Below are 26213 nucleotides of genomic sequence, written 5' to 3' on the forward strand. Positions count from 1 at the left end.
AGAGACCAGAATCCCCTTCCCATAATTTTGGAAGAAACCCCATGAATCTGAGGTATGTACCATCCTCCCCCACTCAGGGCTGGCACCCGCCCACTCGGCTGCCCCACCACCCCTGGAAGATTTAGACCGAGCTTCCCACTGCCCTCAGTGCCTGCATTCTCTCACCATCCTGAGTGACTTCTGTATCTACACAGATAACTCAGCCAACAACCTGGCCTCTGGGCTACCTGACCTCCTCCATTCAACCAGCTCCTTTCTCTGTTTCTCCTTGGCCTCTGGCCATAGGACCTGGGTCTACTCATCACCTGCCAACACCCCACCTCAGAAAACATAATCCAAGACTGGGACCCCTTACTTGTTCAGCCACCCCACTCCAACTGCTCTCCACAGCTCCGGCTACAAGGCCCTGAACCAGCCCTCTTGTCTCATTAACTCCTCCTCACCTGAGTGACCTCACCTATGCCTATGGATGACTCCTAAGTCACCTAGACCATCCACCAAAAACTCTCCCTCTGAGGGCCGGAAGATCCCACACCTTATATACAACTGACTGCTCGATGGCTCTCCTTGGATGTCTCAAAGGAACTTCAGCTCAAGCTCATTCAAAATTATGGCAGTTATGATGAAACTAACAAAAACAGCTATCATTTATTTAGCATATGTGAAGCTGTCCTAACCATTTTACACAGACTACCTTATTTAAGCTTTTTTTTTTGGGGGGGGGTTCACGGGCCTCTCACTGTTGTGGCCTCTCCCGTTGCGGAGCACAGGCTCCAGACGCGCAGGCTCAGCGGCCATGGCTCACGGGCCCAGCCGCTCCGCGGCACGTGGGATCTTCCCGGACCGGAGCACGAACCCGTGTCCCCTGCATCGGCAGGCGGACTCTCAACCACCGCGCCACCAGGGAAGCCCCCCACCGTTCTTTGAAAGAAACAATTTGACAAAGATGAACAGCAAGCACGTCTGTGTCCAGTTTTTACCCAAGCTCTCTAGGCTGCACGGTCTCCCTCACTCTTAAGCCTTCAGATATACTCTCTCCCTTGTATCACATGATGGTCCTTTGGCCTGGAATGTTCCCTCTGCCCCTTCTCATCCTAGTAAGTTCTCACATCTCGAGTGTCCTTTCCTTAGGAGATCTTTCTGGACTGGTAAATCTCTTTATGTTATGTTCCAGGAGCACATGGCCCTTTTTCTTTATAGATCTTATTCAAGTTTCTCATTTTGATTTTTTGTGCATGATTTCTCTTTATTAATTTGCTTCTCTTTGAAGAGAGGGGCTAAAACTGTATGCCTGGCGCCTTGCATATAGAAGCACAATAAATATGTGTTGAACAAATAAAGTAATTATCACAGCCAAAATCTCCACATGCTAATAAACAGAAAAACCAACATCATATTTCATCGAGAAAGATACTTACTTTCACCGATTCATCTGTTTCTGGTGTTTCTGCTGTCCCACTATCATAGTTTCCCAGCTGAGCCATTTCTAAATTAAAAAAAAAAAAAAAGCTAAGTTTAAAAGAAATAGGACAATTGTAACTAGACAAGAGTACTATGCTAAAACAAAAGAAGCATAATTTCTCCCATATTAAAGAAAGAATTTACTCTATACTCCAAAGTACACATGAGAAAATCTTAATTCCAACATGGCAAGAACCAACAACTGATATTGATATTTTGAAATTGTTCATTTCATGCCCTTTTTCCTAGAACTCCATTTCTTATGAACACATAAGACACAGCTACTTAGAGCTGGGTCTCTGCTCATGGTAGCAGGATTCACTGGCTGACACAATCACCACAGCTTGGAAAGGGTTTGGGGGCTCAATGATTATGCTTGTAATCAGATACTCAAGAGAGGCAAGTTTCCCAGGCTCTGACAGGCATCAGAGATGCACTGACTACAGCTCAGAGATGAGTCCCAAGTTGTCATGAGCATCCCTTGCTCCATTCCTTCACGTCCACTGAGAGCTAGCCCTCCTAGTACATAAGAATCCACAACTTGTCAGAAAGGAAGCAATAGTAGTTGTTAAGAGGAGTTTGGAGTTGAAAAGACTCGAGTTGCCACCACTAAGAGCACTTACTAGTGGCTTTTTAACCTTGGGTTCTTCCTCTGTAAGATGGGAACAATATTGTTCATCTCTTGGAGTTTTTTATGAGTATCACATGTGATAACGCATGTAAAGCTCTTAGCATGTTGACTAACGAAAATTAAGTGCTCGCTGAATGCTGATTGTTATTTATTACCATTAATTGTATCATGTAAAGTAGTCAGTACTAGGCTGGATGCCACATGCTTGACGCCAGCCTAAATTCTACCCTAGTGGTCTAGTTAAGAGACAAAGCATTTCATTGCTCAACCTACATTGGAATGCGTCCTTAAGTCTATATAAGTAAATGAGAAAACCTAATTTATTTTACCATTCATTTTGATTTTTATCAAACAATGCACACTTAAGAAAAACCAAAACATGTTTTATTAAAAAAAAGAACATGAAAAGATTTTCTCCAAAACTTTAAAAGGGGGTTATTGCTAAGTGGTAGTAGGATCACAGGTAATTTGAATTTTCTAATTTTTGAAAATCGAACGTGTATAATAAAAAGTTATAGTTTTCAGTTACATATTTTTGTGTGCATCTAATATTATTTCTTAGGCTCTGAGAATTTTATGTATTCATGTTCTTATAAATATAATCATCCTTTTTTTGGGAGAGATTACACATAAAACACATGAAGCAAAGCAACAAAGGAGTGTTGTCTTCAGAGAAAAATTAACTCCAGAAACTAAAATAACTGGAGATTGACACTATCCCAGTTTACTTACAGAGGAAGTTCGGGAATTAAAAATGAGCTCAGTACAAACTGTGTGCTTTCTTGGTGTCATTCAAATGACCTCAACGTCCTATGTGACTAGCACTTTAGATTTATAGACTAGGAGGTAGACTATAATGTATTCAGTTGGAGGGGCTCAAAGGGGCAATTTTACTATTATTTATTTATTAAGCATTATTACATCTTAGGTGCAGAGGTGAACTCATATAATCCTAAAAACAACCCTATGAATAGGTACCATTATCCAGTTTTTATGGAAAACACTGAGGCACAAAGAAGGTCATCACAGTGTGATCAAGGTCACACAGTCTGCACTGACGCTCTGGGTAGTCCCATTCCAGAGTCCCACTCTTAACCTTCAAATGTCAGGCTTTAGGTCTGCTGGTGTCCATGATGACAAGAAGGGAAACAAGTGTAGATCAGCGTTTGCAATAAGCACATTTTAAGTGATTACAGCAAACAGATTAAAAATTACCCTCAGAGCTGAATCAAGAAAATTAAGTGTTAAAAGTTAAAAACAACTCCCAGTGATAGATTGGTATAATTAAACATGAAACTTGTCAAAAATCACTATTAAAGTGTTTTAAAGACAATAAAGGCATATAAATGGGCCTCAGATTATTCACCTACCAAAGGTTCAGCCTACAGTGATGTTTACTACCAGGTAAGAAAACTGTGAAGAGCTCACTCAGTCTACAATTCAAAGGTTGACACAACTAACTCTGCTGGCGTGAAAAGTCACCGTAATATACTTTGACAGTCTCCCACACTCCAATTACTTTCATAAAAAAACAAATTAAAAGATGCTTCTGTTTTAAATAGAGTTTCTGCTAAATAACTATTATCTGGGAGATACATATTATTTGTAAGCAGTGGGTAGTAATGGAATGGAACCAAGAGTCAGCTTTTGAAGCAGGAAGCTAAGGCATCATTTTGTAATGCCTGAAGAGATTTTTAAAACCCATCTAAATACCATTAAACATCTGCCCTTTTTATTTCAGTGATTTAAACCATTTCTGAAGACTCATGATTCAAAAAGGTAAAGATGGTAATTTAAAAGCTATGGGGGAAAAATCTCTCCCCAGGGAACTTTTCAGAAAAGCAGCCACCAGACTCTGATAAGTGATGAATCTGTTGTGGTACTGCTTTCAGTACAGTATAAATTTATCTGGTATTATCTCCCGGTAACGCATGCATCATTTCACTGGAAGCAAAGATTCGATGGCCATAAGAGCAAATAAAGCAGGGGAAATAGGAGAGCAGGCAGAGAGCAGCAGGTTCCCTGGCTGTAGATGGGAAACTCTCTGCCAACAGTTAGCATCATCACAAACAACTTAGCATATAACACTTTGCAAATTCAACTTAATGACCCAGGAAGACAATTTTGAATAAAGGAGTCTATGATTGCTTTTGAGTCTTTTCAGGCAGTATATAACCTAAGTGTTTTAAATGACAATCCCAAACAATAATGAACAGGAAAAGGTGGTGGAAGGAGTGGTTTCCCAATACCAGATTTGAAAAAAAATCACGAACAGGGTGCTTCCTCTTCTCTGCATTTAATAGCATTAGACCTATTTTTTTTTTTTTTTGTTTGAATCAACCAGGAATCCTTGTATAAGTTCTAAAAAACATTTCCCCCCAACTGGCTCTCCAGTGTATTACTATTTTTCATACCTTTTTGAGACAAGTAAGTAAAAACAGATTTACGAACACTGAACCTGATTTAAAGTTAATCTTCAGTTATCAGTTACCTGACTCCCAAATTACATTTAAATGTCACTTTTAAATTAAATGTAATTAATTCATTGACCAACATTTTCAAAATGTGCACCCTTGAGAAGAATCCAAAGGAGCTCTGCAAGAGAAAAAATACCCCCAGAGAAGATGGAAATCTAAACCCTTCTTGGATGCTCTGGAATTGTTAGGCTGATAAGACTCTAGGGTTTCAAGGTCTCTTCCCTACTCCAGTTAAACACAAAATTCAACATATAGTTCTTTCCTTTAAATCACAATTGGTCCCCAAATTTGGCCTTTTCAATAGACAGAGCCAAACCATGAGGAAAAAATAAAGACTTGCCACTAAGTTTCTCCATGAGGCCACGGTGCCTGAGCAAGTAAAAGTTTAGCCCAATCAGGGTACTCACCTTCCAGAGGATCTTTATTGAGACCCAGCTGGCTAATGATGTACCTGGGAATGTCAGTTTTGATACCCTGTCCTTCTTTTGCATGGCCTTCTGCTGCTTCCAATAGGTAGTAAAATTCTTCAGGATCAAATTCCTAGCAGAAGACAAACAGAGATGGATACTTCTTCGAGCCAAAATTGTCTGCAGTTTTATTACATAAACCACATTCACAGTCAACTTGCTGGATATACATGGTAATAAGTTATTTATACAGATAGAAGGCAGACGGATTACTTCATTTAAAAAGCATATAATTTTCAGTTCATATTCAAAGCCTAATCATATTCTAAGACAATACATTTCAGTACTTGGTAACCCAAAGATAATTTCCATTTCCAACTTCCTTGTAATGTGACTTTGAAGGTACTAGGCTCCACTTAAGATATCTATCGTATTGAAAATGAACAGGTCGGAATTTTTAATTGTGCCTTTTTAGTAAAGGTTTAAAAATCTGTGAATCTCATCCAGAAGATTCAGTTTCTCTCTCTATACGAATAGCCACAAGAGAAATAATGTTAGGATGCATTTTTCTCAAAGGTTTTGTAGGAAACTCTCTTGGTACAGAGGTGTCCAAAAATATGACAAAGAAAAATCCCCAAATTTTATCACCGAGCTCGAAAATCAAGTTATTAATATTCACATAATGTGAACATTAAGAAAGAAAAATATGAAATTAGTAACTCCAGTTACCTCTGTCTTCAGTAAAAATTTGGGAACACGTTTTTCCTAAGTATTTTACTTTATTTTGCTGTCTGTTGCTTCTAGTATGTAATAAAGATCTTAGGATCACATCACTCTAGATGGATGCCGCGGATTTATGTGTTGTAAACAATTACAGATTTAAAGCACAGTTACTGTTTTCAGTTAGATTTCCTAGATCCTCCCACTCCCAGAATTTTTCTCATTTTGATTAGTGCCCCATACAGGCAACTGTGGAATCTCAGTATTTCACCTGAGAATTACTCAAGTATTCCTAAAGGCCATAAGAAAAAGCATGCTACAGAGTAAAGCCAAACCATTGTCCACGCTCAGTACCCTTTACATAAAACTACAACCAGAGACCAGGCAAGCCTGGGACTACAGGCCTAAGACGACTGGTCGGGGGAAACATTCCCTAAAACTCTCAAACTCCAGTTTCATTTGAGCTTTAAACATCATGGAAAGCAGCAACATCTTCAGATCTACTTCCAAGCTCACTTGTTTCTATCTTTGATAAGCTACATGTACTTTTACTGTTTCTTCTGATTTCTCTTCTGATTAAGAGTGATTACTATAAAAAAAAAGTCATTTCCCCTTTTAGGAAGGGGAACATCTCTCTTAGCATGTCTGCTGCCGTCCAGAGAAGCAAGTTTTGATGCTAAATGGTATTTTCCCCCAAATTGAACAACTGCAGGGGAGTACAAGCCTGTGGTGTATAATTCAAAAGGTACAACAGCAAGAGCAGGAAAAACTCAGTCTTCTGCCTGTATCTGCCAGTCATACAGTTCTCCTCCCCAGAGGCATCCTGAGTATTCTTCTTTCCCTTTATCCTCCCAGAGACACTCACTGCTGAATGATGCTTTTGATTCTGTGATTCCAAGGGTCCCGGCCATTGATGGAAAGCCTTCCTCCACCACACACCTACCTTTCTCCTCCAGACTCACCTTCCACCACATCTCACTATGCACAGGTATATGTTTACGGGGCTATAAACATTTCACTGTTATAGAAAACTATGAATCTTAATTAAAATAAGAGCAAAACAAAGCAATATCACCATGTCTGTACATATGTGTACGTAAAATTCTGAAAAGCTGTATTGTACTCAGTGTTATAAATAACTATTGGCGAAACTTAAACGTGAGTTTTGACACTACATTAAGCCCCATAAAGCTGTTCTTATGTTCGAAGCTTCGTCTTTGTCCAGTGTTGACTGAAATCTCAATCAAAATTACATAAAATAAAGCAAAGGTTTTAAAACAGGAAAATGGTCACTGACTAAAGAAAGTATAATTGATAAAACAAACTAATCTTGGAAAGTCTCATTCCTTTAGGTCTGGATAAGGCCATACTGTATTCTCCGAATGGACTGCTGACTAGCACTTATTTCGAACATGCCACATTTTAAAAGTAACAATTATAACCACAGGTCACCGTATATCGTATCTCTGATTTCCCTCTCTCTTCATCTTGGCACTTCCAAAAAAGTGGGGTACAGAGAGTGTTCTAAGTGAGCTACAACATAGAAATTATGCTGAGATAAAGTCAAGCACATTATTTCATGATCATTTTTTAGGTTTGACCAGACTGTGATGTAACTATCTCTTAACACAAGTCCTAGAACTTTTACTGAAAACCAGACAAGAAAAAGCACACACGGCTGTTGTCATCAACATTCACGTGTCGCTGTTTCTCTTGACTCTTTCTATTTAGCTCTTTGAAGCCAAATGCAATTGGAGCTTTCTGGTGGTCCCTGCTTTCCCACAGTGAACAATAAATAACAAAATCACCTCGAGGGGCAACTCACCAGGCACTCTAATAACCGAGCAGGACGGGCAATAACAATTAGGATCTTTCGAACTAGCTGTTTAATAAATGCCAATTCTCCACTTTCTGAACGATCATGAGCCTATGAGGAAGCAATGAAAAGAATGATGAGACAGAGCTGCTCCACTAAATGGGAAAGAAAATCAACAAAGCATGCTAATTAGATAGCTGCAAATATCCAAAAATTAAGCGACTTAGAAAATACTTTTAAAAGATTGAGAAGCAGACATTATCTCTACATAAATGGACACTATTAAACGTCTACATCTACAAAATGGCTCTATCAGCTAAATTTTAATTGTCAAACTTTGATTTATTCTCTGTGTTAAAAATCAAATATTAGGGCTCTCAATGTGAACCATGAGTGAAGTACACATTAAAAGTTTATGACACACTGAGTACATGGTACAAGTAGAGTGGGCAGCTGGCGAGGAACCTTGATTTTCCAGATGTAACTTCTTAAATGTATGAAATGGCTAACATAGTGAAGGACTGATTTTGTTAACCTGGGCATTTAACACATTCATGAAATACGTTTTATATATACAACACTATTAGCCTGTAAGTTAGTTATTTCATAATATGTAAGAAGTTGTACACTGCTTATTTCAAATGTTAGGTGAATACTGTTTATACTTGGATACATACATATGAATTTGATTTCACATAATGAATAAATAATACCTAGATACTCAACTCAGTAAAACTTAACGGACTCAAAATCTTCTAAAATTTTATTTTACATGTTGCCTAACATGTGAAATCTAAGCACAAAAGATATCCTGAGGACAGAACTTAGTTTATTAACAGTCATTTTAATTTTCAATATTTTTTGAAGAAATGAGGTAAATCTGTATCAAGGCAGATAGAAAACCAAAGTTTTAAAAGTTTAAATATAAACTTCTACACATGCTCACTTTCACGCTTTCTTAATTTTTATGATTTGCTTTCCTTCAAGGATTAAAAAAAAGTATCAAGGTGATGTTGGTGCAATAGAATATAATTTCATAGATATGGTAATAAACATTTAAAATCATTCTTGAAGGTGCTTTATTCTGACAAGAACTAGCCTGCCCATAAAAAGAAGTGTCAGACCAAATCTATGAAAAATGATTATACTTAGGAGTCGTATGTTTACTAAATTTAAGTCATTAAATCAAAGGCAACTTTCCAAAATGTAGGTAGAGAAACCATATACAGGAAAAGCCAAAAAGCTAACATTTAAAAGAAAAAACACAGAGAAAATGACCACTGGTGAATAACTGTAGAATAGAATGTGTTTAAAGACAGCCAAGTGTTAACTATAACTATAGGTTCTAGTAACCAGTAAGGATGTCAGGACACATACGAGGAGACATACATAATATTTAAACTGTCTTTAAGTTTTCTTTTCATTTTTTGTTTTGTAACAAAAATGGATTTAGGAAGATACAGTGAATGCCAAGAAATAAGGTTATATGTCTTCTTTATAGTTTATCCTTAATCAAAACTAAACAGAAAACCTTAAAGATGAAGCCAAAAAAACCCACCTAACTTCTGGATTGATCATCCTCTTACTATAATAATTACTGCTTTATAAATTAAGGAATATAAAGAAAATCTAAAAAGCCTAAACATGTTTTGGTGGTCTCTTCAAGGAGACACAAGAACTTTATATCTTAAAAAATTAAAAATAGCTCAGATTATACAAATTCCATTTCAAAAATGGTAAAAATAATCAGTTCATTCCAACTTCTTACTTCTGAGACTTATCAGCCGCAACGAAGGCCAAAACATACAATGAGTTACACTAACACAAATAATATTTTGTCTACTATCAATAGGGGAGATGGGAACTCTGTTAAAACAACACCAAACAAAACCACACGCTCAGCATGAGAAGAGAAATAGTTTAGTGGCTGCCGGCAGCAGGCTCCAGCATTTCTGGATTCCCTGTGTTTGTACTTTAAGGGTTGGTCAGTATCAAAAATACGGAGACTAAGATTTGAGAGTAGGTTATAGCTTCCTGCGCATTTTATTTTCTTTGGCTAAATACACCTAAGTGAAAAAAAGAATGGAGACATAAAAGCTTTCCTCTGGAATTGACCTAGACCTCAGGGCTTTACAAAGGCATCAGTTAAATCAAGCTACTCAACCTCAGGGGGACTTGGCCTGAGTGTGCAAAGGATTGACCATGGGAACAGTGGCGGGGAGACAGGCTAGGCGGGCACACAATGTCATGGCTGGGAACTGACAAAAATTGCATCGACGGGAAGGCAAAGCCAGGCCTCACAATGTGATTCTATCCAAAGGAGCAAGTTCCCCTGCGACCTGTTAGCTCCAAACTCTGGAAGGACACTGTGAATATGATTCTGAAGACAGTTTTAGTTTTCACAAAAGGACTGAAGGAAAATGTTTATCTGTGAAAATAAATAAGAAAACATCCTTATTCAAACCTGACAATGCTCTTTATGTTACACACGTATACATGCTTCTCTGCCCAAGAGAGAAATTTCTCTAAAAGTCAACAATGTTAATCTATTACATGGTGCATTCAGATGATTTTTGAAACCCTAAGATGTTTTTAGTTGCCATGAAACAACCTGCCAAGTCTATCATACAGAAACAAAATTAAGTGGGGGATTTCAATGTAAATAGCTTCAGCTTTGGGTTCTACCCTTTTCAGGGAATGCCTACGAAGGAATGAACCACAGAACTTAACCAGTAATTATGGTAATAGCCTGGGACTGAACTATGGAATTAAGGAAGAAGTATCTCACAGAGGTAAATTAATTTTCCTCATAATTTATAGTAGAATTGGTCCATGACAAATTGGAAATTGACAACAAAACCTGAAGACAATGTGTTCATCCAAAAACAGTCTGAGAAACATTCCCTTAGTGAGCTGCAAGAGGTTGAAATGTGAGAAATGGGAACGGTGCATAGAAAACTCTGTTGGGAGGTTTAGAATGGAAGAGGGAGGAAAACTGGTGGCTGCTGGTCAGAGAGGGATCATCTCATCTTGCCACAACTAAATCCAGTATGAGCAAGGACAGATGGATTTCTAGAAAATTAGGATGCCAATATTTTCTTTCAGTTCCATGCAATGATTTACACAATCATGCTTAGAGAAAACCACCTACGGTTTTATTTACATGGGCATAATGTATGCCGATGGGATACAGAAATATCGGCTAAACAGGTTTTACTTGTAGGCTGTGGCTGATCGATTTCAGTCAGGACAGCAATATTATGCATTAATTGCATTCCACTATACACACTCCCTTCCTGTCCTGGGTGTTATCAGGAGCTAGGACTGCAAGTGTTAGGCCTGGAAGGGGCCTGTGTTTATCTGTCATTTTAGAAAATGCATATTTTGTTAGAAGAAAAACTGACACTAATGAAAATATAAGTTGCCATTTACGACCCAACACCACCTGCAGGTTGATTAATAGGACACGTGGCCTGGAAGAAGCCAGCAATTTTCCATTTAGCTTTTCCAGATATTAGAACTAGATTGCATCATCAAATAATGTACATACACTCAGGCAATTTCTAACTTTATGGTTAAGGAGGGAAAAAAAACCCACTGCTTCAAAATCCTTCACAATCCACTTATCCTAGAGCCATAGATTGTTGGGACCCAAGGTTCCTGTAAAGGTTATTAACATTAACTTTCTATTACTCTAAATGTTGACCAGAATCCATTCACAGCAAGTAGCAATCAATTTTTGTTTTTCTTCTTCCTCTTTGCTTCCCTGGAATATGAACTCTGTCTCATGGCTAAAACTTTCTGAGCAAATGCTCTCATAAAAATTTTTCTTATTTCAGGGGAAAAGCAAAACAAAACAGAAAACTTTATAAGGTGTAGTGTCTATACCTCATGTAGCAACTTATCTAATTTGTGCTGCAATTCAAGGAAGTATCGTGAGGTGATGAGACCCTGGTGGGATTTATCCAAGCAATCACGAGCCAGTTCAATAATCTGATGGTGAGTGAAACTAAGCACTCCATCTGCGAGGGGGAGGACGTGGTCCGGGGAGTAGCTGGTGATTATTTCCTTTAGGCGCTCTTCCATCTGAGCTGTAGCCTGTTTAGAGATGACAGACACACACGGATGTAATACAAGGAAACATATATGTAAACAACTCAATAGTCACATTTATCTAGCATTTACATAGACCTCCACAAGTTATTAAATAGAATTCTAGAAATTAAATTTAAAAGAAGCCTCCCTTCTGTAAGATACTATAATGGTACATATATATCATTATACACTTGTCAAAACCCACGGAATATACCACACAACAGAGAACCCTAATGCAAACGATGGACTTTGGGTGATTATGACGTGTCAGTATAGGTTCATCGATTATAACAAACAGACCACTCTTGGGCTGGGGGGGGGGCGGGATGTTGATGGGAGGGGGCTGTGCATAGGGTCAGGGAGCATTTGGGAACTCTCTGTACTTTCTGTTTAATTTTGCCATGAACCTAAAAACTAAAGTCTATTTGGAAAAAAAAAGAAAGAAGCAGCAGCAGCAGCAGCAGCCTCACCATGTGGGAAAAAGATCTGAGGTATATAGGAGAAACTGAATCTCCCAGGGTGATAATTACGTTTTTCCTCTGCCCTATCAAATGTAAAGTGGTACATGTAAGCTTCTCCAAATAACTCAGTATCTGTGAATCGCTGTGCTCTCCTTTCAGATCTTGGGCTCTCTCAGATAGATTGCCAAAAATATCAAATATTGTAGCTCTGTTTTTACCTATTCAAAAATCAGGATCGTTGCTGGAGTTCCACAGCGTGGACCAAGAGTTTGTTCCTTTGGTTGTGTTTTAATGTGCTAGGAACAAGCATCCTATACCATCCTTACTCATACCTCAAAAAGCTACATCATGGGCAAATGGCCAAGGGGATTCCCTTGGTAACATAAATCTAAAATTTCCTTCCCAACTTTTATTTCATTCTCTGGGATCCCCGACTGCCTAATCAATGTTCCTTGCCTGCGTTAATTGTATCTGCTGGGAGACTCCCTCTGCCTCCTGTTCCCTTCTAAAATCCTAACCAGTATTAACTAGTAGAGTCAGGATCTATTTCCCTGGTGAACAAGTGACATGTGATAAATGGCTAAACTGGCTGTAATCAATGAGATCAATGTTGGGTTCATTCCAAATAATAAGTACTCTACTCCTGATTTATGAAGCCAAAGATTTCCTTTTGCTCTATTGCCTAGGGTTACAAAGGTGATGGGGGAGGGACAGGAACAGAATGGAGAAATTGCTTCTCCCGAATGTGTAGGAACACGCTGGTGGAAAAGCTGTGGAGACGAGGTGACGGGAGCTCCTTGCAGCCAGGGCACCCGGCAACAACCCTTCGCCAAGGCCTCTCTGGCTCAGTCCAAATTGCTGGTCTAACAGGGAACACTGCAACTGGACCTTTCCTTCTAAGAGGGTTAGACGCATGATTGCTAAAGAGATTGGAAGCCACAGAAAAGAAAAATCGGGTGAAAAAAGTAAAAGACTTTCGTGACACGTACCAATTTACAGGCTTCTGAGGAAGGAAAACAATTTCTGCTTGACCATACAGCAGCAGGCCCAGAACACGGGCAGAAGGAGCACCAGGGTCCAGAGGCCTTTCAAAGCTGACGCTCTCTGGAGTACCTCACCAGGCTCACCCAGTGGGTGGGACAACCAGTGGCACTCACATTACAGCCAGTTCAGCCCACAGAATGTGTGGCTAGTTCTCGGCAGCTTTTAAAAATGTTTAGTGGTTTTATCTTTCTAAAGAAGGCTGTGGTGCTATTTTATAAAGAGAGTCATCAATGGACTGGACCATGACTTCCCACGACAAACACCTTACAGATGCTAAACCTAGGCTGCCCATTTGTTTAGATGCTAGGCATCTTCAATTCAACTCATTACCTTTGGGAATCTTTCCTTGTAGACATGGTTCATCATAATTATTTCATGGTCACAGCAGGCAGGAGAGCGTCCGGGGCTGCAAGCAAAGCAAATTACCCTTTTAAACTTGCCACAGCATGAAATGAAAATAAGCTTTTCACTTATAAACAATTGGTTGCATCAAAAGTACTATGCAGTCTTTGTAAGAAAAGTATATTAGGTAATAAACTACAAAATCAGTCATTAGCACGCACACATACTCACAAACGCACAGAAACCCTGAACAGTGTTCATAAAGAAAGCTGCAGAAGTGGAATGCTGCAAATTAATTATAGCTACAATATACAGGTTCAGAAAACGCTCTTAAATTGTGATAATATTTTGTATGTAGCATGCGTTTGCGTGGTTCTAGAAACCAATTAATGAACTGCAATATAAAAGAAGACAGGGTAGCTACAAACAGCAACATCTAGGGCACGCGGAACTGTATAATTTCACACTTTCATCATACACCTGCGCTCTGCCACGTACCACTGAAGAGGTTTAAGAGTTTTCCACGGCACAGGTGTCACCACTGAAATCCATTTTCTGGCCTGGCAAATATTTATTTGGGATGCTGAGGAAGGCATTGTGTACAGTACTAGACACAGGCATACAACTCTGTGTTTTCTCTATTTCAACAGTAGGTGCCTGTTCCTTCCTAGTGGTATACAGTCAGGCAATTTCAGTGTGAGTTTATATATTCCGCAGAGGACATAGCTGCTTGTAGTAGATATCCTAGGAACTCCTTTCATAAAACCAAAAGTGGCACCCATGTGGTAAAATACGATGAATGAATATGTATTGAATGAACACAGCTCTAAATGGATTCGTAGAATTGGTCTTTTATTCCATATCTCGAAATAATCTAACACAATTATGCCATGTAGCTGCTTTTACTATATGACACTAAATAAGAAGGGTACAAAGGGAAAACCCTTCTCAGAAAACTCTGATGTTCAGCTGAACACCTGACAAACTACGTTTTACAATAAACCTTAATATATCAAAGCGGACCAGTTCTACAGCATGAAGATCTCATACTGTGGAGGACCTGAAGAAGGACTACCCTGCTCCCCTTGCAGAGAAGGACCTGTTGTCCAGCTGCTGGGATTGCAGAAGGCTTCAGCTGCCAGTCCCTTCAAGGATGGCCTCAGCTACAGAGCCCCCTCCCCCAAGGCCATGTCCTTCCCAGGGTACCACATCCCAGGACTGAGGCAGGGATATAAAGGGAGGGCCATCTGGCCCAGAGGGACAGCTCTGATGGGTCGTGTCATCCCTAGAGCTCCCTGTGGGGTGGGCTGCAGCTGTCAGGTCTGCACTGCAGCTAGATTTCTCCCTCTGCCCAATCCTGCTTCCTCCCCAGCTCCCACAGACGTACTTCCCAAGCAGTCCCTAATAAACATCCTGGTCTGTGTTATAGAGTCTGTTTCCTGAAGAGCCAAACTGTGATATACGTAATTTTTTGAGACAAGGCCAAAACAAAACTGGCTCTACTCAATGTCAAATGGACTACATATGGTACCCACAAAATACAAGGGATACAAACTCCTAACAATTTGCTCCTAATCCTGGAGAAAGTAAGACTTGTGATGGGAAGAAAGAATGAAAGATCTGGGTGGCTTTTCGTAAAGTGGAATCTGAATTCCACACGTGAACCCAAAGTGCTGTCCTTCCTTTTCAGCCAAGCCTCTTCCTCGTAAAATATTAATTGATGTCGCACCATAATTAGATGGTCTTGAAATTTCCAATGGCTCGAAGTTTCTCTAGGTGGTCCCTGTGCCCATCACGGTTACTGCTACCACAGCAATTAGCAAATTGTAAGGATTTAAAAGAAAAGTACTAAGATGCCTTTCCATGGTAATTCACAATATCACGTGTAGATGGAAAACTATATATAGTAGTTCATAAATTAATTAGCACATATATGAATTACAGGACCAAAAGTCTTCCCTTGAAATGGTTGAAAAGAGATTATCCAACTCATTGAAATTTTTCAATCAGGGCTACAAACCTCAGACTTCGGGAACGGGGGCGCATGGGTGTATTCCTGCATCTGTTCTCTGTGGCGATGCTTTCGGTGGTACAAAAATGTTTTGATAAGAAGTGTAATTCGTCTGGTGTTGGTTGATATGGTAACTGGTGCAACTTCTCCTGGGAGGAGCAGGATGACTAAAACAAACCAAAGTGAGGTTTTAGGACTAAAATTAAAGAAATTCTTTGAATGAATATGAGATCACAGCATTAAATTTTGTTATATCACCGTTTTATACTACATCCTTTCCATGTAATAATTACAATAGCCAGTGCCTCAATGTATACCTTGATGTTGTCTCTGGGAGGTCAAAATGGCTTCCATATTTCATCTCATTTGTCTATAAGATAATTTCCCCAAACAAAGCTTACTCTCTGGAGAAGACCCAGGCTCTGAAAATGGATAGGACCCAGTCAAAGCCACAGCAAGAAAGTGACAATTGGAGTAAGAATTTAGGTTCATTAAATGACAGATTAGTTCACATTGGTATCCTTGCTTCTACCACTCGCCACAAACACCGTGACTTTTAGGTAAGTAACATAAAATGAATTCTGTGATGTATGGTCATAAATAGGTAATGGGATCTCTCTTTACAAATCAGGCTATCCTTTGATGCAATTTCCATCAATATGTGTCCTGGGTAAAAAGGAGAGGGGATAAAGAAGATACTTGTCTTCCTAATGCCATTGTTTTAAAAATTGTTATTTTCTATTTCTGTCTTCTTTGGCTTAGGTTTCTTTAAAAAAAAAAAAAACCTTCAACGGTGGTGAGTTTTTTGCCCCTTGAATATAGATTTGCTCTTTGAAAATTGTCACTCACCACTCGGAGCAAAGTAAGGTAGAAAAGGTGAATGGCTAAATAACGCTGCTTTTAATCAATCTGAGAAATATAACTATAAAGCCAAGTGATTGCTTTTTTTGTTTGTTTTTATTGAGGGGTGAACTCTTTAAGCATTCTAACAAAAGAGATGAGGAATGTCTGAGTAATGGAAACACAGGTAGAATAAGCATATTTTGAAAGATACCCCTCATTTGAATATTCCATTCTAGCAGGTTTTTTTATTTAAAAAAAAAAACAAACATGCCACACTAAGAGCACACTTCATAAACACTGCAGCATCACAATGCAGTAACTAGAAATTAATGACTAAAGCTTAAAAGTATCTTTATACCGTGAAACCTTGAAATTATAAAACACCTTCTAAGTAGATACTGAGATAAACAGGACTTTTTACAGTGTAATGAGATTATTTTATAAACTATAAAAATGAGAACACTACTAGAAAGACTTATGAGGTAAACCAAAGCTCTATTCACAAAGTACAGGTATAGTCTTAAATACTGTCACTACAGAGAAAGAAATAAAACACACATAAACTAAGTCAACTCAAGAGATCAGTAAAAGAATAAGAAAATCAATGTCAGCAGGAGAGAAGCAGCGGCGATAAAAGCAAAGATGATGAAATGAGCAAACAGAAAAACAGAATTAAGGATTTGTACATATGTCTCAAAGGTAAAGCAATGTCCACAATTCTGAATCCAAGAATTCAAAACCCCAAAACCCAGAAGTTTGTTCATAAGTATACAGTAATCCTTTTTGGTGGCAAAGCATTAATTGAAGTGATGGAAAGCTATTTAAAATATGTTATTTAATCCACTTAGCATGAATGTTGATTCAGGTTGCTGTAGAAATATTAATGTAGTTGATTCTGAGCTGCTGACCCAGTTGCTGCTGAGCTGTTATGTACAGTACAGGGAGGATCATGTTACCTTTCTAAAATGTGAAAGTTAATTCCAAAAACACACCAGGCTCAAGAGTTTCATATAAGGTACTACGGACCCGTGCTTGCATGGCAATGACACAAGCTACTTCAGGAGGGTGGTTCCCTCTGTGGAGTGAGGGAAGAGAAAGGGAATGGGTGCGAGGGACTTTAGCTGTATTTTAATGTTTAATTTATTTTAAAAGTTTATTTAACAAAAAGCTGTAGCAAATATAACAAAATATTAACATGTGCTAACTCTAAGATGAAAATTTTGTGGTTATACCATATACATAACCATATAACTGAACTCCATAGGGAATATGCTCTGGGCTTACTGATGGGGATATGTTAAAAAGAATGAGGAGGTGGGATAAGTAAGTATTAGAGAAGTGAGAGGCAAGGGGCTTCTCTGGGGAGAGAGCTTCTCTCTTCTCAGTTGGAATAAACAAGGTGTAAATGGGAAAAGGGTGACACCGAACCCAAGCGACGCCGAGATGAGTTTATGGAACTGGGAACAACTGTAGGCTCTCCAAATGGCCCAGGGATTCAAAAGGTACCAAACAGGGCCCCAAAAGTGAGTCAATAATGGACAGCAGAGAAGTCCAGGGGTCAGTTTCAGCAGAGGTCAGGAACTCAAAGGAGAACTTGTGAGTCCAACAGAGGCTGCAGGTGTCATCCTCAGGACCTCATATACTTACTGAAAAGATACTTCCGCTGGTCAACGCATCCTTGGAACAGCACTTTTACTAGAGTTTCAAGAATTAGTTTGGGAATTTCCCAACAAACTGAGTCACATGACTTTATATTTCTAGTATGTTCTCTAAGTGTGATGCCAGTGAGTCTCATCACCCAACTAGTTTGTATGACTTCTGACTACATGAAAAATCAAATCCACTTTCAAAGAGTGAAGATTTACAGAAAAAAACTGTGCTTCTAGTTCTCAAGGCAATAAGAAGAGCCTCCCCCAAAACGTTCTGAGTAATGGTATCATTCAAATAAACATTTGGTCTCTCAAGATAACCATTTTGCAAGGGACGGTATCCATATGCATGTGTAATTTTCCACTTGTTATTTATTAAAAGTAATATTATTTTATAGTCATACCTCATATTTATAGGTATTTATTTTCGTATTTCCATTCTTTCCCTCAGCAGAAAATAATTCATCTGGTAAGAAATACATGGGAGATGTCCTCCTACTGCTTCAATTCCATATTACTTATATTCAAATTAAAAATTATGTTCTGAATATTATCTTGGAAAAGCTCTGCAAATTAATTTTAACTACAAAATTTGAAGTTAAGAGAAGCTGCGATAGTAAATATTCTGTGGAAGGACTGATTAACTCCACATGGCCAAATCTTTCCAATTTCAGAATAGAGCATTTTAACACTTGTGAATTTTGCAGTTTACATAATATCCAAAGGATCAAGACATGGCGCTTACCTTTCAGGGTTAGTGATTCTGGAATTCAGCTAACAACAATTATCTGTAAAACTTAAGCTGCATTTTCAAAGTGCCTGTAACTTATTTGTACATATTCTGTGTTTTCATCTTAAGAAACAACTAAAATGCATTTCTAATTAGCTACAACACAACCAGTTAGCCCAGAAAATGAGACTCTAAGAGTGATTCAGGTTAGATTTAGAAAAGAAGAAAATGCAACTCCTAAGCAGTTTTGCACAATGTTCGCCCTAATATATGAAGGGCGAGAACATAAAGAAACTGGGGGACATGAGAAGCAGCATTTTAGATTTTCAATTAGCATTTTTTTTTTTTTTTTTTGGCAGTACGCGGGGCTCTCACTGTTGTGGCCTCTCCTGTTGCGGCGGAGCACAGGCTCCGGACGCGCAGGCTCAGAGGCCATGGCTCACGGGTCCAGCCGCTCCGCGGCATGTGGGACCTTCCCGGACCGGGGCACGAACCCGTGTCCCCTGCATCGGCAGGTAGACTCTCAACCACTGCGCCACCAGGGAAGCCCTCAATTAGCATTTTTATCAATAACCAATAAGGAGAAAAAATAGCCAAACTTCTGGGCAACAGAACCTACACTCCACAGATTTAACAGTTCCTTTGGTCTTTTGGTAAAAAGGTTAATTTTGAAAGTTAAAATTTGATTTTGAAGGGAAAAATAGGAATAAGAGATCAACAATTATACGATACTACTTTCTTCAATAAAATAAACACTTAAGAGAAAAGCTGCCCTACCTCTGGGCAGAAGCTGTTAGAAACACAGAATACATGTGTGTGACTAAAAATTGTCTCAGGAAGCTTTCTCTTTAGGCATATATGCAAGTCAGGGACAGCAGTGATTCCATTATGACAGATGGCCAGGTCAGATTTATTCCTGATCAGGTTTGTTTTAAGAAATACCTTGTAAATTCCTTAAAAAAAAAGCCAAGCGCCTAGAACCCTTACTTGTATTCTTATTGCTACGACAAGGGGGTTAGTAGACAGCCCTTCGGTTCATTCTCTGTGCCTCAGAGTTTTGATCCATAAAATGATGACGATAATGACAACCACATTATGAGGTATGTTTCTACAAGTAAGCCAATCAATGCGTTGTAAGTAGTGAGACTAGTACCTAACACATAATAAGTATTTATAAAAATATAATTTCCGAAGTAATCTGTACCAAATGGGGTCCCATTCTACGTAGCTCACCTTTGCTTTTTGGATTCACTTTTTAAAATAACGTATGATTTACTAGAGATGGAAGGAAGAAAGATCCTGTGTTCTCCCCTATTTTTCTTGCAAAAGAGAAATTTCTGTATCCAAACTATAATAAAACTTGACTGAAGGGCAAAGCAAGGCGATATAGTAAAAATAAAAAGGATTTAGAGTCAAGGAACATGATACACATTTGGGGCATGGGGAGGATTCAGTGAGAGTATGTATGAGTAAGCCACAGGGGACAAGTACTCTGTTTACTGGTGGTTGGGTTCTAATCGGAGACACTTAGGAGTCTAGGGAAGAACACCACTTAAAATTTGAAAATTATTCTTTTTGCTTTTTGGTCAATCAATTTCAGCGTTCATGTTCACACTGTGGTGGCCCATACTTTCAACATCTAAATTATGTGTATAACTGAGTCACTTTGTTGTACAGCAGAAATTAACACAACATTGTAAATCAACTATACTTCAATTTTTAAAAAGTAAAATAAATAAAGCTCCGTGGAGACAAATATCTCACAACATCACTAATTTAAACTGAGAAAGCATGTATCTGACCCACTGAATCACTTCTAGTAATTGCTAGGGCTCCTGTTGAAATGTAGTTTGTGGCAAGAGTATCCCTTCTTCCTCTATCCTATTTTCATTGTTTCATCTTGTCTCTTTATTGATCTCGATCTACTACGAAGTTCTTTTAGTCTCTCCTTAAAAGAAAGTTCTTATCCAGAAGGCACAGATTTAAGGCTTGACATTTTTTTCCCTTGAATGAGAAAAACTAAAAAAAAAAACCTCTGCATATAAGCCACACAAGAAAAAACACGACCCAGGCCATCAAAGTTTAATGGCATTTTCAGTACTAATATCACTGGCATGCAGCCAAAGCAATGAAACCAGATTGTGTTTCCTCCTCCCACCCAAAACACCAAATAGTATGAAAAAGAAAGCTCCCAGTCTCCTCCCGACTGGTGATCCGGGGACTCACTCAACTTGTGCATCATAGTTTAAAAGCGTGCAGCAAAAAGTATGTCCTTTTAATGTTTGTCAGCTCATCATCTGATGTGTTGCCTACTCTGAGGGGCAGATATGCAGAATTTATCCTTTCCTTCCTATCAGGAAGCACCCAGAGAAAGCACTGCCTGTGTAAGAGCTCTGGGGTGTGAGAGAGGAAAAGTCGGGCACTTACAGAGACCGTGGAGCTGGGCGTGTTTGTCCCATAGCCAGAGGAGGGGAGAGAAGCCAAGGACCAGCGGCGTCCATCAGTCCTGGTGAGAAAGTGAGATTAGCTGAGGCCAACACTGGATTACGGTTACATAGGAACCCCAGGGAAACCGAGTATTTTTAGTTGAACAAATGACACAAACACAGTCAGTGAGGATGTGGAAATGTTCAGCAAGGGCCAGAGTAAACAAACGTTATACAGCAGGTTGACTTTTATTTAAAGTGAATCAATACACCCAAACAAGCAGAAAGTGAATGGGGTGGTCCATATTATTGATCTCTCACTAATACACTTTGACAAAATGAATACCAGGGATAATTACATCAGTCAGACTCAGCAGATTCCGATGAATAAAAACAGAAAGGGAGGAGGAAAATACACTCTTATCTGGAAACTGATAACCGGGGCCATGATCTTCGGAAGGGCCTGCATTCCAGCATGGTACAAGAGCCTGTGGGGACTTCCACTGCATCCTCAGGACTTGCTGCTTATTATTTTCAAGGGAGCAGTCCTACTCATCACACCGAGGGGAGAAGGGATCAGGGGGCTCAAGACCGGCTCAAGCCTTAAGTGGCAAATAATTTGAGCACTAAGAAAGTGACTGACCTTGCGCACAGACTCTCTTAAGAGTTATTATACCTTCTGACACGACCTGGCTTTATAAAGTGTTCCAGCAAAAGCCTCTTGCAGGGTTTATGAGTATGCAGCCCAGCTCTAGCCGGTGAGAGGGAGTGAAGAATGAAAATTCTCCGCTAGTGATAGAACCTAATGCAAAGAGTAGGGTTACCTGCCCTAATCGTAGAGGCAAAGCTGTCAGGAGTCTTAACAGAGTATGGTTTTTAGCTCCAAGTCGTAACAGGATGGAGAGCTTCTGGGTTGAACTCTGGCTATGAATTATAGTCATTACAAGGGTCTCAGATGAGTTGCTGAAGGAGTAAAGACAACACTGTCGCTAAGGCAAGGGGACGCCGGAAAGTCAATTTTCTGAAATCTCTGGCATTCCAGAACCATTCATTTACTAGCAATTTTGAGTGGACTATGCCTTCAAAATCACATAACAGCGTGAAAACAAATATACACACATTTGCCACGAGGAATACAGGAAACACATACTTTTCTAAAGAGCTCTACTGCTTTCTTAGATGCAGGATCATGTGTAGACTTTTTGTAACTCATGATTAGATTAATTTACCAAATGAGAGACAAGAGTAGACCAAATTTACCGCAGACACATTCACAATAAGTTGAAGTCAGGGAATTCACCAGCATTCGACTTGAATTTGAGAAATGTCACAATCAGATGTTTATGTAAAAAACTGACATTTTAGCCTAAATTACAGTCAAGGGAGAATACAATCATAGGCCACCAGGGATGTTGCCTCCAATAAATGCAAATGGTCCACAAAGACAAAATGGAGAAATTCAGGTGGACAAATCACAGAAGTAGTACAATGTTAAGATTTTAGTAAAATTTACCTGTCGTTTCTGTGACCACGATTGGAGTACAATTGAATCAAGTATGTTTTTTTTTTAAAAAAAGAAGCAAAATAAGATGTTTGTAAATATACCAGATAAAAGGAATGAAAAGAAATAAATCACATGTTCTCTAGAAATAATTTTATACTACTGAAAATGTTAAAAGAAAAGAATTCTAAAAACATGCTTATAAAGACATCTGACCATCAATTAAATGGACACAGGTTGGATCTAGTTTATTTACCTAATTATTAAAGACTTAACCCATTCCTGGACTTTCTATTTTAAACACCTCCAAGTTTTAAATGGACTTCTTCAGTCCATTTAATAGCAATTATCAGAAACTAGTCTCTGGAAAGAGTGAGGGACACAATTTCCCCCACCATGATTTTGCTTTGTGATTCCTTAACTCTCCTTTCCCTCAGGTATCAATGAACGTATTTCAGATGAATGAACAACTCCAAGAGGAGACATGTTCTTATTAGTTCTGAAGCATAAATTACATTTGCTTACTCTGGAAAACACACAACTAGAAAGATGGTTAAACAAGAATATGCTCAGTACTCTGTGCAGCCACGGACCAGAAATAAGTTATGTCTCATAAAGTTCCCTAAGTTGTCCGTGTCTATTTACTCAAATGGAGCACAAAGGACCATTGCATTTTCATTACCATGACAACTGCACGTCAGAAATTCCTATATATGCTATATACAGTGCTTAAGAGAGAGCATGCCCTTTTTTGAAGAAAGCTATCACACAAGTATAATTTGGATCCTACTAACAATGTTCTCTTTTCTTTGCAGCAGCTACCAGTAAAATGTTACCTGAAAACAAGAGTACATTCTTGCCACAGCAACAAGGCTTTTTTGAAAAGAGTGCTTTCTTTGTGGGTGGAAATCTTAATGTTACACGAAATGAAAAAGTAAGAAGGGAAAAACACCTGATGGGAACACAGGATACAAAGAGATTGGCAAACAAAACACAAAAACAAACCCCCCCAAAAACCAAAAAACCCACATCATTTCAACACTAACCACAAAAAGTTAGATTAATATGGTATACAACAAAGGAAGAAAGAAAAGTCCCTATTACAACTGTATGAAGAGGAAGATTTCTTTGTTTGTTTGTTACAGTCATCTGGTGTGAAACATTTTATGGTCTAGCTGATATTGGAACAAGATGAATTATGCCAATATAATGCAACCAGAGTAACTCTGCCCACCAGTGCTCAACAAGTGTCTCATGACCTGACCTCTCAGCAGGCAGGTCTGTTCCAGTAATTTGCTTACGGAAATATATTCTGAGATTTAACCTGATAAATAACAGCTAGACAGCTAGGAGACATCCACAACGATTATTCAGGGCTCTATTTCCTTTTTTAAATTTTTTAAAAATTTTTTAAAATTTATTTATTTATTTGTGGCTGCATTGGGCCTTTGTTACTGTGTGCAGGCTTCTCATTGCGGTGGCTTCTCTTGTTGTGGAGCACGGGCTCTAGGCGCATGGGCTTCAGTAATTGTGGCACGTGGGCTCAGTAGCTGTGGCTCACGGGCTCTAGAGTGCAGGCTCAGTAGTTGTGGCGCACGTGCTTAGCTGCTATGCAGCGTATGGGATCTTCCCGGACGAGAGCTCGAACCCGTGTCCCCTGAATTGGCAGGCAGATTCTTAACCACTGTGCCACCAGGGAAGTGCCTCTCTCTATATTTCTAATGAAAATGAAAGCAACTTATGTTACCTAAACCTCTACAACTTCTGGGGAAGGCAGAACAATGTCATTACCTCCAGTTTACCACCACCAAGGAATAAAACATTAAGTAACTCCACAATCAGATGGATTGTAAACCAGCTTCATCACAGTGATTTGCAAATTACAAAATATGTTTCCTTGCTCCAGACAAAATCTACTACACTATGATGCTCATTTTCATCCTTTTATTTTAACTCGATACTAAAAAATTAACTCGATAATTTTGCTCTCAAACACCTATTAGATAATATGGAAAGCAAGTGTGTGTCATCCTATTTCCCAGTCTGAAATTCAACATTACAGGGGATGTCTACTGGGGGGTAAATTATCAGGTTATAAGTAAGATCAGAAAAGATTAATAAGTCTGACCTTTATCCCGTCACCCAAGAATAATTTTTAAAATAGGACAATCTCTCCCCTCTGTTGGACTGAATATACAAAATGATAAAACGTGGGACTCCCTAAATGGCATTACTTCCTAAAGGCTCAGAAATGCACGCCAAATGGTGGGGAATGGAGACCCATGGAATTTCCATGTTTCTTGAATGAAAAATCAACTTGAAAATGGAAGAGAAAGATGACTGATGTCAAATAAAAATAGGCCAATTTGAGTTCGCAGAGCAAACACAGGGTTCTATTTACTTGAATAAAAGTTCAAAAAGATGATCACTCATGTCCTAATCTAAATTAATGCTTTTTGAAGAGTGTGGAGGGAGTTCCATCTGGAAATTCCTGCAAAATGAACCAGAGGTCTCCTGTGATAATCTTCTGTTACGGTTTATGGTTTATTTGTCGAAAATTAACATGCCTAGGGGTTTGTGTATTTTTTTTTTTATAGCATAGAAACCAGATTCATCTGTCCTCCAGTTAGCCACTTAATTATTAGATTCTCTTCATTTTTATAAATCTGGCAGGATTAAAGGACTGATTTCAGTCACGTTTAAATGTGGGCTATAATGACATTTGCATTTTCTTTCTACTTAAAGTAATTAAAGGCATTCCCTTTTTAAGAGAAATGTATTTTAAAGACTATGGTATGTTCTCTTTTTTTAAAATCAGTTTTTATAAGATTTCCCTTTTCACTTAGAATGGTACCACCACAGTGAATTAGTATTCATTGGGCAAACAAACACAGACTTTGTGAGACTAGCTAATTGTCACATTTTCTTTATGGTGCTTAAAATGAGCACTGAAAGTATCGAAGTTGGAATTGGGGAAAATTGGGGTGTCGGTCTCAGGAAGTTCGTTGGAGATCACGTCTTAATTACTCTTGTGTCCTCCCTATGGTGGAGGCCTGGTACACACAGGCATTTACCATATGGTGGGGAATGTGTGATTTTACAAGAGAATCTTAATTATCAGGAATTCTGAAAACGCTGCAAGCACATCCTTTTCTCTGGATTTAGTTATATAACATGCATTGAATGCTGACAAAAGACAGTGAAGACGTTGCAGGTTTTGCTCGTTAGTAACATGTGTTAAATCTATTTTTTTAACCTACCTATGTGTCTTAATTAAATGCTACTTTAATTCATTTCAAGGTACGATTAGGTCTCTGAAGAAAATTTAACAAATATCTAGGACAGGGACTTCCCTGGTGGCGCAGTGGTTAAGAATCCACCTGCCAGTGCAGGAGACACGGGTTCGATCCCTGGCCAGGAAGATCCCACATGCCGTGGAGCAACTAAGCCCGTGTGCCACAACTACTGAGCCTGAGCTCTAGAGCCCGTGAGCTACAACTACTGAGCCTGCATGCCACAACTACTGAAGCCTGCACGCCTAGAGCCCGTGCTCCACAACAAGAGAAGCCACCACAATGAGAAGCCCGTGCACCGCAATG

At 39.0% G+C, this 26213-nt stretch overlaps 1 protein-coding gene across 2 annotated transcripts in view; it reads right to left on the reverse strand.

The window, feature by feature from the left end:
* The window catches only part of MAST4 (microtubule associated serine/threonine kinase family member 4), a 159950-nt gene that overhangs the window by 47464 nt on the left and 86273 nt on the right, over positions 1 to 26213 (reverse strand). For both annotated transcript variants that reach the window (XM_082835748.1, XM_082835750.1), the window contains exons 4-10: positions 21115 to 21193; positions 15475 to 15632; positions 13443 to 13518; positions 11401 to 11610; positions 7522 to 7623; positions 4977 to 5109; positions 1419 to 1486 (exon numbers count right to left, since the gene is read on the reverse strand). In XM_082835748.1, coding sequence (XP_082691874.1) covers positions 1419 to 1486; positions 4977 to 5109; positions 7522 to 7623; positions 11401 to 11610; positions 13443 to 13518; positions 15475 to 15632; positions 21115 to 21193 — 826 coding nt within the window. The remainder of the gene's footprint in view (positions 1 to 1418; positions 1487 to 4976; positions 5110 to 7521; positions 7624 to 11400; positions 11611 to 13442; positions 13519 to 15474; positions 15633 to 21114; positions 21194 to 26213) is intronic.

This window comes from Leucopleurus acutus, assembly GCF_964270905.1.
Source record: "Leucopleurus acutus genome assembly, chromosome: 3".
Classification (NCBI taxonomy): Eukaryota; Metazoa; Chordata; class Mammalia; order Artiodactyla; family Delphinidae; genus Leucopleurus; species Leucopleurus acutus.